Source organism: Cygnus olor, chromosome 4 (assembly GCF_009769625.2).
Source record: "Cygnus olor isolate bCygOlo1 chromosome 4, bCygOlo1.pri.v2, whole genome shotgun sequence".
Classification (NCBI taxonomy): domain Eukaryota; kingdom Metazoa; phylum Chordata; class Aves; order Anseriformes; family Anatidae; genus Cygnus; species Cygnus olor.
In genome coordinates this window covers 18,068,490-18,082,741 of record NC_049172.1, presented here as the reverse complement: position 1 = coordinate 18,082,741, position 14,252 = coordinate 18,068,490, and the positions used below count along the sequence as shown (strand labels likewise).

The following is a 14,252-nucleotide window of genomic DNA, read 5'->3' as shown; positions in this document are numbered from 1 at the left end:
CCATCAAGATGCTATGAAGACCTACATTTGTAAGTTTGATCTCTTGGAAAACAGGACTAACCAAAGAGGAAAAGCTGAAACGCTGTGAACTTGTTCTAGTTTTGGAAGCAAATCATCTGAAAGTGACCTGGCTGGAGAGTTCAGTCACAGCAGAAGAGCACCGTAATATACCACGTAACGTTGAACAGGAGGTGGCAAATGAAGGCAGAAGCCTGTCATTTCATAGCAACATAAAACGTGTAAGGAAAATAGTCCAACTGAGGAAGAGCACCAGACGTTGGCTCATCTGTCCCTTTCTCTTCTTACAAGGAATAGGGGAAAAATAAAACAAAAAACCAACAGCCCTGGAGAGAATTGCATGACCAGTCTTTAAGCTTCCTTAGCTAGATACTCAAAGATTCAAAGCAACTTGTACACTCAACACAGAAGTAGATGGGGTTTGCCTTAAGTCTAACTTCTCTAGAGATGCAGAAATCACACTGCTCAGAGACCGGTTTCCAAAACCTCTTAGAAACCATTTCAATATCATTTTAAAGTAGGGCTTTAATTAGCAAGCTAGCAGAAGTGCTCTATCAATAAAAAAAGCAGTATTATGCACACTCAGTGGAAATGTTTTTGGTGTGTTTTTTTTTTTTTAAATATTCTGTACATTATTGCTTAACTGGTGGCACTTATAAACTACTTATTTTTTCAGGCACCTAAGTATCTTTTTTGATTTGGACAACAGTTGTATTTACCTGGGGACATCCAATCTCAGCATTTGGCCCAGCTTTTCAAAAGAGAAAAAACCTCAAACACTAGCAATTATTATACTTGCCCTGAATGGCAGCAGCTTAAGACAGGCAACAAAACTGTGAAGTACAAGAGGGCTGAGATTAAAGCCCCATTTGAAGATTCACTAGGCTGCGGTACAGACCTTAGCCTGTCTTGGCTAAGAAGGTTATCTCCAAACTGTTTTCTGACAAGAAAGGAGCAGGCTTTCTGACAGATTACTTAATCAATTCTTTACCTTATTCCTCTTCCAGAACTGTAGTTACTTCTGTTCTTCTGGAACTTGACTGTCCCCATGAAAACGTAATTCACTGACAAGATTAAGAAAAAGAATTTGTCTTTTTGCAAGACAAAGAGAGAACATACATGTATGTACTTAGGGGTTGTATTTTTCTCCTATTACAATACTGCATTTGGTCCTATCCACTCTCACACAATACACCCCATCCTATAAAAGATCCCCACCTGAGTCAAGATTGAGTGGTGAAAAGGCAGAATTAAGGCTCAGTTCCAAGTTTTATCACTGGCCTTAACATAAAACACAATACAACCCTAGCCAAATCAGTTTCATTGTTCCTTTAACATAGAAAGTAACTGTTACTTCACAAAGAACTTCAGCATTAGTTTTTTGTAAAGTGCTTTTGAGTTCCTCACACGATGAACATATTCGTGCCTAACACACGAGCTAGAAGATAACCTGATTTTTATCTTCCTGCAAGTAAAAACAAATATCAAAATGAAATTTTTAGATGAAAGTTGCGTTTAATTACAGTGCCAGGTACCAAGCCACTCCTGACATCAAGTGCATTGCTGCTACTGAGCAACATAAATCTACACAGAGCTCATTTATTCCATTTTGATTCCAACATATTTTGTTCCAACACATCCTTTGCTTAATCTGAATCTACTTATCCAAAACACAGTACAGGCTATAATTAGTTTTGTGTTATTACCTAAAAGTAAAAAAATTATTCTTAAACATTTTGGCTTCAAGAAAAGACAGCTTGTGAATTTACTGACAATCTCAAATATGAGCTTCTTCAGTTTCCAAAACCCTATCACCGTTTATCTCAAACTTCCACAGCCAAACCTGTTTAAATTTCAAAATACAAAAGATATGAATTATGTTTTTATAAAAATGTAAAAAGCTAGTCAAAATTACATGTTCAGATATTTAATCTTTGAAGAATGGGGTATAGCAGCAGGAACTTAAATATAATAAGAACTATCAACAATAAATACAAGAAATTAGTGCAAAGATTGCAATAGAAGGATTCTTGAGTACAATGAGAATATAAAGAGACATTCTAATTTGTACAAAAACAGTCCCAACTCCGTATACAATCTCTTCTATAAATACAACCACATAAGATGAAATGCTTATTCGCAAATAATAGTTATTAAAAAGTGTGCTTTATTGGGTTTTTCACTCTTCTGTTGGCAGGTGTAGTCTGCAGGAAGCCTGTAAAGACAAATTTCCATAATTAGATATTTTGCATTTAAAACCATTTCTGGAGGAGTTAATGAACAATAGGTGGAGCACATACTTGATTCCCAAACAAAGCATTATTAGAACACTAAACATTGCAACAAATCCATTTGCTGTTAGCAATTCAGAAGTGTGGGTAACAATGTGGTAGATTAAAAGAAGTTCACCACAAATATTAAAACAGCAGTTTACCTATAGCGGAGCGTGAAATTGGCTGTGCATTGCTATTGCCTGTTGAAGTTTTTCTTCTTTGGCTCGTCTACAGTGGCAGAGCTAGAAAATAAGACATAGGAAGAGTGAATTCTGAAAGAAATTTGTACAACACATACTGTAGTTTTTCTTCAATGATTTAGCTACTTCTCAGGCTCTTTAAGAAAGGAAAGACCCAGGAACGTTCCCTCCAAACTTCAGGCTGAACAACTGTGTGTATTGATAACATCACTCCATCCACGATGTGAAAGGTTTCCTCTTTTATGAAATGCCTTTAGCAGGTAACTTTAAAGAAAGGTACACTACACAGTAAGTTGTGCTTGTCACAGCATGAGCAAGAACAGTTGGTTTTGAACCTGCTGCTTATTTGCTGATAACCATCGACAGATTAATTAGTATAAGAAGTTTAATAAATTGAGCGTTGGGGACGTTTAATATAACACATCATGCTACATTGACTTCCCGAATTTAAAATAGCCTATGTGGCTATGTTTCCTGGATCTGTAGAGGATACAGAAGAAAGTGGCACAAAAATACCCACAACAGCACAGTAAGGATCTAATGGACGAGATCTTTTCATTCCTGCCTCAAATATATGTGCATTCAGAATGCAGACTGCATTTTAAATAGACTGAAGACACATAGTGACATTTTTGTTTTGTTGGAGCTTGCTAAAGCACTGTTCTAAATCACAGGACTGCTCAAACCTCTGCCTTAAATTTAATCACTACGTGCTGTATATCTCTCAGATTACAATTACTTGTATTTTATATACCGTTCTCTTTTCCATGAAACTACTAAGAAAGTCATCTATTTCTGTTTTGCCTTCCAAGAAGTCCTCTGCAATAGTGTCAGATTCCTCTTCAGCTTCATGAGCGGCTACTTTAAGTCTGGCTTGCAGAGCACTTGGACTGCAACTCTAAAAAAACAAAAACTCTTAATATTAAATCGTCCATCAAAATCCACATTTCCAAGAACAAGAAAAATGACTATATAAATATGGGATATGTGAACAGAGCATTACTATTACATAAAAGCCTTATTAATCTAGAAGGGATTCAGTGCAAGAAGTGAGTTTGACAGCATATGTAACATGTTGCCCGAAGTAAGCATGCCAAGTGAAACACAGAATTTAAAGTTCCACAGCAATGGTTTTAGTCATTTTTACCAGGTACAGGTTTACAAGATCATGACGTTAAATGGGTACTATTAATTAAACAAGCCTTCTTTAAAAATGACTTTATTCTTAGAACTCCTTGCCCCAGGATTGTACTTCAGAACAGCACTACAAGTTCATCATATGCCTTCTTCCAACTTTGCTTCTACTATACTGTAAGAAAAATAGCAGTGCAATTGCACTATTTTGCTCTCAAAATGGTTGCTATTTCATCCTGAATGTGAATCTTACTATTTCATGTAAAATTGGAATTCAACCAGAATATTCTTTATGAGTAAAGATACAAATAAAACTTAACTTTAGTAAAGTATTCTTAAAGGATAATATGATATAGAGATTATACCTCACTAAGTTCATGCTGTCTTTGCATCTTTTTTTCAAAGGCTGCTTTCATCTGTGTAAGTTGCTCATACTGAAAGGAAGAAAAAGAATATTTTCTCCATGAAAAAACAAAACATTACAACTAATTTCTGAAAAAGACTGTACTATTCACTTACTTTATCCAGCACTATCTGTCTTTTTGCTTCTAGACTAGGCTCCAGCAACAAGTTTTTTTCTGTAAAATAAAGTCACTATTATTAATTATTATTATTTTAAAGGATTCAGTTCTCAGAACACAGCCATAGATGCTAGTTATCTTGACATCTTACTTGCCAGCTCTTCAATGCTTTTCACTAGCTCATCTCTATCAGTAATGACTTGCTTCAGTTGTGGCAGATTCACAAACTGTTCCAGTAACACTTCCTCTTGCTCATTCATATTGGTCAGCTGTGATATACTGTGTTCAAACAAAAAGAAAGCACATTTAAAATTAACAATAATACAAAAGTTTGAGACATTCACATGGAACTAACTTTACAGACGCAAGATGCTTGGCCACAGCCTTTTATCCTTTCTCCTGGATTGTGCATCTACAGCAGCACACTTAAAGAGCCAAAAGCATCTCTCATTTCAAGCCTTACTTCAAAGTGGTTTTTAATGCTACTGTGGAGGGTTGACCTTGGCTGGTTGCCAGACAAAAGCCCAAGTGCTCCCTTCACTTCCCTCTTCAACAGGATGTGGGGAGAAAATAAGAAGGAAAAGCACATGGATTGAGGTAGAGGCAGGGAGATCACCTACAAAACACATTCAACATAGAAAAAAATGTTTTACTTTAATGCTGAGCTGGGTTGTGAGAAATAAAGACAAAGTGAAACACCTTTCTCTCCATCTTGCCCCTTTTTCCCCCAGACTCAACTTCACTACTTCATTCCCAACTCTTCCACCTCCCCTTTCCCCAAGCAGCACGGGAGTTGCAGTCAGTCTACAACACTGTCTCAGCAGCTCCTTCCTCCTCAAACTTTTCCTCTGCTCCAGTGTGCGTACTCTCTGTGGGCTGCAGTTCCTGGCACAAGAGCCTGCTCTACTGTGGGCTCTCCACAGCTGCAGTGTCCAGGCAATACCCATCAGCTCCAGCATGGGGTCCTTCATGGGCTGCAGTGCGGATATCTGTTCTGATGTGGTCCTCTGCAGGGACTGCAGGGAATTACCTGCTCCACTGTGATTTCTTCCAAAACGTCCATGGGCTGCAGAGGAATATCTGCTTTGGTGCCTGGAACACCTCCTCTCCCTTCTTTTCTGACCTTGGTGTTCATGAGAATGGCACACTTTCTTTCCCCCGATGCTTTTTGTTTTCTTAGATAAAGTTTTCAAAGATGTGCCCCAAGCTTTGCTGATCAGGTCAGCTGTCCTGCAGTGGGTCTGTAACTGTGCCAGGCACAGAGGCACACCTTGGCTCATTCTCACAGGGACCATCTGTGCAGCCCCCATCTACCAAAGCCTTGCCACCTGTATTCAGTACAGCTACTCAGCACAGCAGCATCCATGACTTAAATACGTTCACATTGCCAACAAATTCTAACACCCCAACTACCTTTTGAAGAGTCATAGACTTTTAGTCTGGTCTTCCTGGAAGGAAGAGACTGGATAACAGCATTTTATTTCTGTAAACAAACACCCCCACACACACATTCCAATGCACAAACTTTCTGCCACATATTAGGGATGCCACTAGAACTTATAGCTGACTTAGCTAAATTCAACACAGACCCTTAGGAAAGTGTCCAGGGAAACAAACAAACAAAAAACACACAAGTCCTTCTCGAGAGAGGTCTTCTCCATTTTGAAAGGACAGCTTTTTCAATCAATAAACTACGATAACAGCAAAAAGATGTGAGACCAGAAAGGGAATTAACTGATTTCCTAAAACTCTGTCAGAATTAATAACTAATTAGTAATCTATTCAACCCCAGATAACTGATCAAGAAGGCTGTCTCACTAGATCTTAGCAAGTTGATGGGAACAATGATACAATTTCTGGATCATGACAAGATACATTTTGATGAAAACATTTGCATTAGATGTGTATGAAGTATTCAGATAAGGAGATGACTCACCTTGGGACAGCTGGCAATTTACCACCTGGATTTATCTAACCCAATCCTGCAGTATGTGCTGAGCTGCTCACAAAGTAGTCCACTGTTTAGCTTCTGCTACAGTCCAGCAATTTAAAAGAATGTAATTTGAGAACCAGTCTCAAACCCAGTTCCCTGTCCTTTTTCTTCCTTTCAAGAGTAAGCTCTTGAAATTTCCTTCTACTGTATTAATGGCAGTTAAGTTGCTGATGAGGCCCCAGAAGACAGCAGAATACTAGTAGCTAGAAAAAGTGTAAGCAAAGACTTTTTCCTGGTGCCGAATCCTGAAGTATTGTTCCCACTGAGAAAAACCCTAAACAAGAAGCAAATCTGAATACAAAGCTAGCTTACTTTCTCACTGTACAGTTTTGATAACTGGTAGTTATTCTATTAATCATTTCTACAAAAACCTTTCAGTGATATATACAGAATTATGACCAAAATCACACACAGCAGTAACTGTGGACTAGGGAAAGTTTATTACCGTCTGAAAATTTACCTTAGTTCTGAAAGTTCTGGAAATGTATCAGGAATATCAGGCATCTTGTAAGTAAATCCATTTTGGCCAACCTAAACGGAAGTTTAGAAATGTTTAGTAGATTAAAAAAAAAAAAAGAACAATTTCTTAGTAGGTAAACTGATTAATCCAAAACTGGAGATAAATATTTGCCAGTAACAAGTAGGAAAAGCAATAAGCAGCTGTAAGCACTGTCTCCCAACAGAAAAAGTCTCAGCTCAACCATGACAACTAAAATACTCAGGGATGTTTGAGGTGGCATATCATAGAATTATCTTCCTCCAAATTTGGCTCTTTTGTCTTGCTAAGTCCTCCATTTCCCAATAGACAAATGACCCAGGAAACACAGAGGAGGTGTAGAACTCAGAGAACAAAGAAAAGAAATTGACATTCTGATCTTTTGCATGCCTTTCCAGCCCACCCCTCATAAAAAAGTTGCTAGAAAAGAAAAAAAAAGTCTTCATAGCAGGTGGAAATTTTAATTTACAAAACCAGAAAAGTATCCGCCAGGAAAAGCTTGTTTCTAAAGACAAGGTTTTATCCACATGATGAGAGAAAGACTAAACATTCACATATGAAGCTTTTCCAAGACACTCGAAAAATACTCCTCCCGTGATTTAGAGCAGTGTGCAAATATAGACACACAAGATCCATGAAGAGAAGCTATCTGAAGCAGGACAATGAGAAATAAATGCCTGACACTGCACATTGTTCTCACCAGATAGCTTTTGGGCAAGAAATTCTGTATAGAAAAGCACCTCACTTTCTGTGGCTGGATAGACAGCCACAGTTGCAGGGGAAGAGTGCAGCTCAAAAGTATATTCAAAGATATTTATGATAACCGTATTTTCACCGAAACTCAGAAAGACAAACTTGTTTGGCTTCAAGTTTGTTCTAAACAACCTTTTTGTCGCAGCCAGAATAATAGTTTCATTCTCCTAGCACCTGCAAAGCAGTTCTGCACAGTCCTTTGATTTTTGTGGCACTGCCACGTGTGCCTTCTAGGGAACTTGCACCCAGAGTAACTTAAGCAGCAAACCTCAATACACAGACCTGAAGCACCGCTTCTGCTGTTGGAACAGGTAATGGCAGGTCAGTAATCAAGCCGTAAGAGGGAGCAGCAGGCTTATCTGTTGCGTAGCTTGAAGAAACTGATTCAGAAATAGGCACAGCTGCCATTGTTCTGTTTGTTTCTTGAGGCGGGTATGGAGGAAGAAATGGAAACCCCTGAGGAGCAGCATATGGAGGCATTCCAGCTGGTTTGCTGTAAAGGCTAAAAACAACAGAAAACGTGACCATCAGCAAGCAACCTCTTACAGCATTTTTCTTATCATTTCAATTATAATTGCTAGATCGCATACAGACAACACTGAATTTTTAAAAGACCATAAACTTTGCATTTTCTGTTCTCATTTACTTCTAACGTTAGAAAGCCTGCTTTATGTATTATAGTGCAAGACAGATACACAACTTTATTAAGCTATATCCTTAAAGAGCACCCAAATACACACATGTGCATGCGCACACAACTATAAAAAAAGTACTTCTCAAAAACTTAGGAGAATGTAAATTTAAGTTCTTTATATCTTAAAGTCCTGCAAAATGCATCTGTATCATTCATTAGTTCTTGCTTATGATATAGTATTTAACAGCTTCAGCAAAATATCCAGAATTACTTTTAGATAACATGAATTGTTTGTTAAATTCACAATTGCAGCTGCATCTAAACTGAGGATCACTGTCAGCCAAAAGAAGCACGGCTGTACAGACGAGACTGTAGTGTCTCAGGCCGCTTTTGCATATTTAGTATGATTATTTAAAACTATAGTTACCGATGTGCAACAGAAAACTACCTCCAAGCCTGGGAAATTATGAACAGAATACAAAGAAACATACCTGCTCAGATCACAATCTACAGCAAATTCAAAGTTTCATTTATTGTAAACACTCGGCCATTTTCAGGAACATAGAAGCATTTAAAGTTGTGTCATATATAAATCCAATGAAATCTAGTGCTTTTAAAAAACATAACGTCATCAAACATGCAACTGCGTGGATGCAAGGCATATATGTCACCCAACAAATCCACTACATTATTCCTGCTCCTGTCCTCCTAATACTTGGTTGGAGCTTTTTTTTCTTTTTTTTTTTTTTAAGAAAAAGTTAACATACTTGGTTGGATACTTTTTTTTTTTTTTTTTTAAAAAAAAAGGTAACATACACGGTTACATGTACACCGATCACCATGCTACAGATACTTACTAAGGAAATGATGATGGGCTAGGAGCCAGAACTGGAGGACTCTTCCAGAACTCATCCAGTACACTTTGAACAATTTTTCCAAGATCTGAGTGCATTGTAAACTGGTATTAAAAACAAACAAAAATGAATTTTAAGCTACATGCAAAAGAAAAATCATGCCTGGAATTCTGCAGTTCAAACATACACTGAACACGGCCATTTATTACACATGGCAGCGTGCTAGGTGATTTCAAAGATATATTGCCTAATGTAAACTACTTATGCAAGAGCTCCAAATTCTTTAAGTGACAAAGCCACACAGAATTGAACAGAAACTAAAAGGTTTTTTTCTGCATATTCCATTATCAATGGAGAAACGATTAAGTTCAACTATTCAAAAGAACAGCATACGAAAGTCCTGCATATTAGAGCAAAACCTTGGCATTTTTCTAACAGGATTAGGGTAGAAAGTACAAGGTTACAAAACAGTCCAAAACCATCTTTCTCCTTTATTTGGAATACACCGTAGAGAAACGAGAACTGTGCTATTGGCATTAATGAGAAAAGCGACAGGAACTTTCTAAGCTATAACAACTTAGTTTTAGCTATATGTAATACTGAACTCAGTAATAGTAGTAATAGAATGAATAGTAGTATACTGAACAGTACTGAATTTATGTTTTCAGACTGAGGACACTTAAGAAGGATTAGACTCAGCCCTAGACTTTTTGTTATTCAGAGGTACTGCCAATAATCTAGCATGACATAGTAAAATTGCTATTAGCAGTAGATATATGTGAAGCTACAAATTATACATACGTTATTTATTAACGGACCAGTCACATAAACTCCCTGCTTGTCCATTAAATGATGTCTCACAGGTGGGAAAACACTGATGACGGGTTTTTCCTGAGGAAACTGAGGTGGAAGCAAGCTGCAAATACAAAAGTAACCATTACTACAGCTACACCCTGTGATCAAATTTGCTTCAAGAAGGCTTCTTATGCAAAAAAAATACTAAATAAATAAATAACAAAAACTATTAGTTACATAAATTTGGTCTTCTATGAGAACAGTTATAGAGAAATACATCATGAAGCGTGCAAGGATTATTCGGTAACAAAATTGTAAGTCAGTAATATCACTTCAGAGACATTGGAATACTAGATTTTCATGGAACTGAAGAGAACATTTACTGTGGAGAACTATAGGATAACAATGACGCAATTATGTCCACAGACAAAGGAAAAGCTATGTGTTGAGAATACTTCCTAATACAAACTATATTACTCTAAGGACAATGCAGCATAGCCTGCAAGAATATCAGGCAAACTGACGATACCTTGAGGCTAAGTAATAAAAAAACGTTGCGAACAGAATACCATCCGCATTTACCACTGTAAAAAGCACCCCCTCAAGTAAATTCACAGGAAATGTTACAGCAAAGCACTTTCAAGTTACAGTCCAGAAGTTTCACTGGGATAAGAATTAATACCAGGAGTTAACAGCAGCTACTGTTTGTTTTCACCTGCTGGGGACTCAAAGACATCTGAAATTCTCAGTTTTCTGTTACCCACCTTCAACTAAAAACATGCAGATATCTTGGGAATTGAGCACAGCAAAATATAATTATGCTTTGAGCGTAGCATCTGCCTCTTGTACAGAACTAGTTTCACTTGGATTACTAAAACTACTAGTGCAAATCAGGGTTATGGTTCCTGAAATCAGTTAGGAGATGCAACCCACTTATGTTCTATACTATATTTTGTGAGAACAACTTTGATTTTCAAGATGTGCATAGAGGTATCTCACTCTACTTACATGTTAATATTAATTGTCAAGTTGTTTACAGTGAAGGGCAGTCGATATTCCACATCTTTCTGAATTTCTGCAATGCTGTCAGAGAAGAAATTGTTAGCATCCAATCCATGGTCAATATAACCGCCTTAGTACCTACAGCCTAAAAAAAGGCAGGACCTCAGACCTTTTTATTTAGCTTAGTTTTGAAAAGCCGTGTAACAATAAAATTAAAAACACTGGAATAAGTTAATATGCTTCAGAATGCAATATTGAATATGAAGATTAAAGCAAAAAAATAGCAGGTGCAACCTTTAAACCTCAACATTATCACAAGCAATGCAAGTACAGGCAGAGAAGAGACATTGTGCTACCTACTGACCTGTCAACACTCCCAGCTTATCTTCCTCTTCGTACTGGCTTAATATATGAATCGCATCAGTGCTTTCTTAACAATTAAATCTTTTCCCATGAAATATTTACTTTGCCAATGCTTTTATAACTGGTTCACAACCAGATATTGCTCCACTATGCTGCTTATTAGTCAGCGTTTAAAGCATGCACAACACTGGGCTCACTTTCTTAATAGATGAATTTACTCTTTAATAGTATTTCTGTCTGCATATGCCAAGTTCTACGCACTTATACGGATATTTTAAAGAAGTTTTATCTGCAGAAGAGCTACTTGCCAAAAACTGGAAGGCCCTAATCCAGGGACAACCAAGAGACAGACCAGACCCCCTGAAACCACCAAATGAAGCAACACACGCCTTATGAAATCTTACGAGACTCGATTCAAACATACTCCTCATAACGGACTAGTTACTGAGAAAAATCTCTAAAAGCAGCTGCATTAATAGGAAGTTGATTTCAACATTCAGGGCACACTCTGATTTGCATGCATAGCAGGAATGTTTTGAAAGATGGCATCCCAAAGAATGTGGAGGAGGAGGAGGTGTAGAAGCTCAGAAGAATAATTTCCAGACAACGTAAACACACTTAGGCTGAGATCAGGAAAGAAACGGCAGAAAATCAGCTTCATCTTGTAATGTCCCAATCAAAATAAACTTGAAAAGCAGACTGATGCCTCTTCCACGTATTTTTCCTGCCTGCACCTGCTGGTTACTATATTCTTCTCCCTCACCCCTCTACAGCTCCCTTGTGAGGGGAGAAAACAGCTAGAACTGGTAATTCTGGCACCTGGGTGTTTCCAAAAAGCCTCTTTGCACCCACCTTCCGAAACCGCCCTCCATCAGAGTTTAGGGCTCTACTACAACACCCGCGCAGAGTAACCATCATCAATTCGTTCTTAACTGAAGAAATCTCCCTGGAATCTCTCATGCGTGTTCCTGCACTACAAGGATCTGTCACGCTCTTAAAAGCGAGCTACCAAATCATTCTGAGCAGGGTGTATAATCACGTTCTCCTCACCTGGGCAACCCATAGGAACTAGGGAGGGAGAAGAGAAGCGGGAGAGAGAATACAAGAAACCCAGGATCTCACTGAGCCGTCCAAACTCTTGCAACCTCCTTTGAGCAAACCCTTGGAACAACGAAGTTAGTTGTCCCTCCCCCAGGTGGGAATGGGTACAATGGAAAAACGGCACATTCTTAACTTTGGCTAAGACAAAAGCAAATTCAAGAAAAGTATTTTTTAAATGCAAAAACAGCCACCACCACCAAAACAACTTGGTTTCAAGCTCCTAACGTATGAGGGATCTTTAATGAAATTAAAGCTGCTTTAACGAAATTAAGATCACATGTACCAGGGCTTTTACTACCTGAGACAAACAAAAATAAGTTACCTAACTTAGGGAAACTATACCATGCTAAGAATTTTATTTCCAGCATTTCAGTTGGGTTACACTAAAATGAATGACAAAATATACATGTGAGACAAAAACACTAGAGCGACATTTTCTCCATCATTCCTTCGGAAACAAATGCTTTGTAAGGCTTAACAAATGAATATGCCTACAGACCTCTGCTGCTGTGGACTGCTTAAGCAAGCACAACAGTGCCACCCCCAAAAAACCCTCTGCACTTTTGAAATCTTGCACAAATACGCAGACCTTTTCAAAAACATACACCTTGAGACACCGTTCTCCAGATTTATTCGGTAAAATGTCTCACTTTAAAAACCATATGCTTTGCCAAATCATGCTCCTTCACTTGCCTACGTTTTGCCTTTTACACCTCTCCTGAAGAGGGATTAGGCAAGCGAGTTTACATTGCTCCAAAGCCACAGCTGAGCAGCCACCATATCCCTACCCCTGGCTACGGGGTCCATTCCCTCCCTGTACACACTTCAACAGGGGCCTGATCAACAGGTAACAAACCAGTTTTTTTGACCTTGACAAAAAAACAATCACCTTTTTGGAAGACTTAACTCTGGGTGAGCTCATCGCCCTGGTACAGTGAAAAGGGTAGGAATAAAGGGCTAAGTAAGGCTGGCCCAACATAAACGTCTAGTTAGGTAAGCTGCTGCGTGGCTTCAGAAAGAGCTTCTTAGAGAAGCGATCTGTTTTTCAAAAATATTTGTGAAACCGGCTCTGAACGGATTCAAGTTCAAGCAAGCAATAATAATAAGCAATATTGTCATAGCTATGCTTCCTGTACGATGATTCAAAATATCAGGACAGTGATCTGTCTGCAACTATCAAACCTGCAGGTGAAAGAGTTTCTTTACAGTGAATAAAGAACTTCTTTATGTCTTTTCTCTTTACGGATGGTTTTTGGAGGCATCTATCATTCCACTTCAACGGAATGAAGTCCTAGGAAGCTTGGTGAGTGCTTACAGGCTTGCTCAAAACATACCTCGGAAGAGATGAAGTGTGGACCTCGTTTTAAAAGAAAATGAATACTGATAAAAGATTAAAAAGTTAGGCAAAATTGATCAGTGTAGAGCTAGTTGAAGTTCCTCAAGAGAAAGGAAGGTTTTGTTGCAAGAAGTGTGGCTGTTGACCGGGGAAAAAAAAAAAAAACGTCTGGTACCTGTGGGGAGCAGGTAAACAAAACAAGTTCCTAATAAATAACCAACAATTAACGCCGTACGCCAACAAAGCAGCTCACAGAGCCAGTGGGGCTGCCACAGCACGGCTTGGGTTGGGAGGGACCTTAAAGACCACCTGGTCCCAACCCCCCTGCCCTGGGCAGGGTCACCCCCCCCCCCCCCCCCCCCCCCCCCCCCCCCCCCCCCCCCCCCCAGCCCAGGCTGCCCCCAGCCCCATCCAGCCTGGCCCCGGGCACCTCCAGGGACGGGGCACCCACAGCTCCTCTGGGCAGCCTGTGCCGGTGCCTCACCGCCCTTTCTCCCCCCCCCCCGAAGCCCAGGCCCGCCGGGCCCCACTCACGCGGCGTGCGCAGCGCGCAGGGCCTCGATCTGCCGCTGCTTCTGCTGCTGGAGGCCGGTGCGGGCGGGCAGCGCCGCGGGGCCCCCGGAGGCGCCGCCGCCGCCCTTGGCGAGGGGGAACAGCCAGTTCATGGCGGCCGCCGCCGCCACCGCCGCCGCGGCCTCCCGCGACGTCACGGCCCGCGCGTCATCACCCGGCGCGGGAAGAAGAAGGAGGAGGAGGAGGAGGAGAGCTGGGGCGCGGCG

At 39.7% G+C, this 14,252-nt stretch overlaps 1 protein-coding gene across 1 annotated transcript; it reads right to left on the bottom strand.

Annotated features, from left to right (window-relative positions):
• Positions 1–1,929: 1,929 nt before the first annotated feature.
• VPS37A (VPS37A subunit of ESCRT-I) lies at positions 1,930–14,198 on the bottom strand. Its single transcript, XM_040556958.1, has 12 exons — positions 14,008–14,198; positions 10,680–10,754; positions 9,678–9,792; positions 8,880–8,980; positions 7,671–7,890; positions 6,600–6,670; positions 4,298–4,425; positions 4,145–4,203; positions 3,991–4,059; positions 3,246–3,389; positions 2,453–2,533; positions 1,930–2,233 (listed from the first exon to the last, which is right to left on the bottom strand). Exons 1-11 carry the CDS (start codon positions 14,136–14,138, stop codon positions 2,453–2,455), a joined length of 1,194 nt encoding a protein of 397 aa, XP_040412892.1. The 5' UTR covers positions 14,139–14,198; the 3' UTR covers positions 1,930–2,233.
• Between the last annotated feature and the right edge of the window lie 54 nt (positions 14,199–14,252).

Bases quoted from the DNA above. Each gene is read 5' to 3' on its own strand.
- VPS37A (XM_040556958.1), bottom strand. From the start codon at position 14,138: ATGAACTGGCTGTTCCCCCTCGCCAAGGGCGGCGGCGGCGCCTCCGGG. The intron at 8,981-9,677 runs GTATGTATAATT...TTTTAATACCAG, and splicing joins CTGGTCCGTTAATAAATAAC to TTTACAATGCACTCAGATCT. The intron at 6,671-7,670 runs GTCTGTGTATTG...ACTTCCGTTTAG, and splicing joins CAGCAGAAGCGGTGCTTCAG to GTTGGCCAAAATGGATTTAC.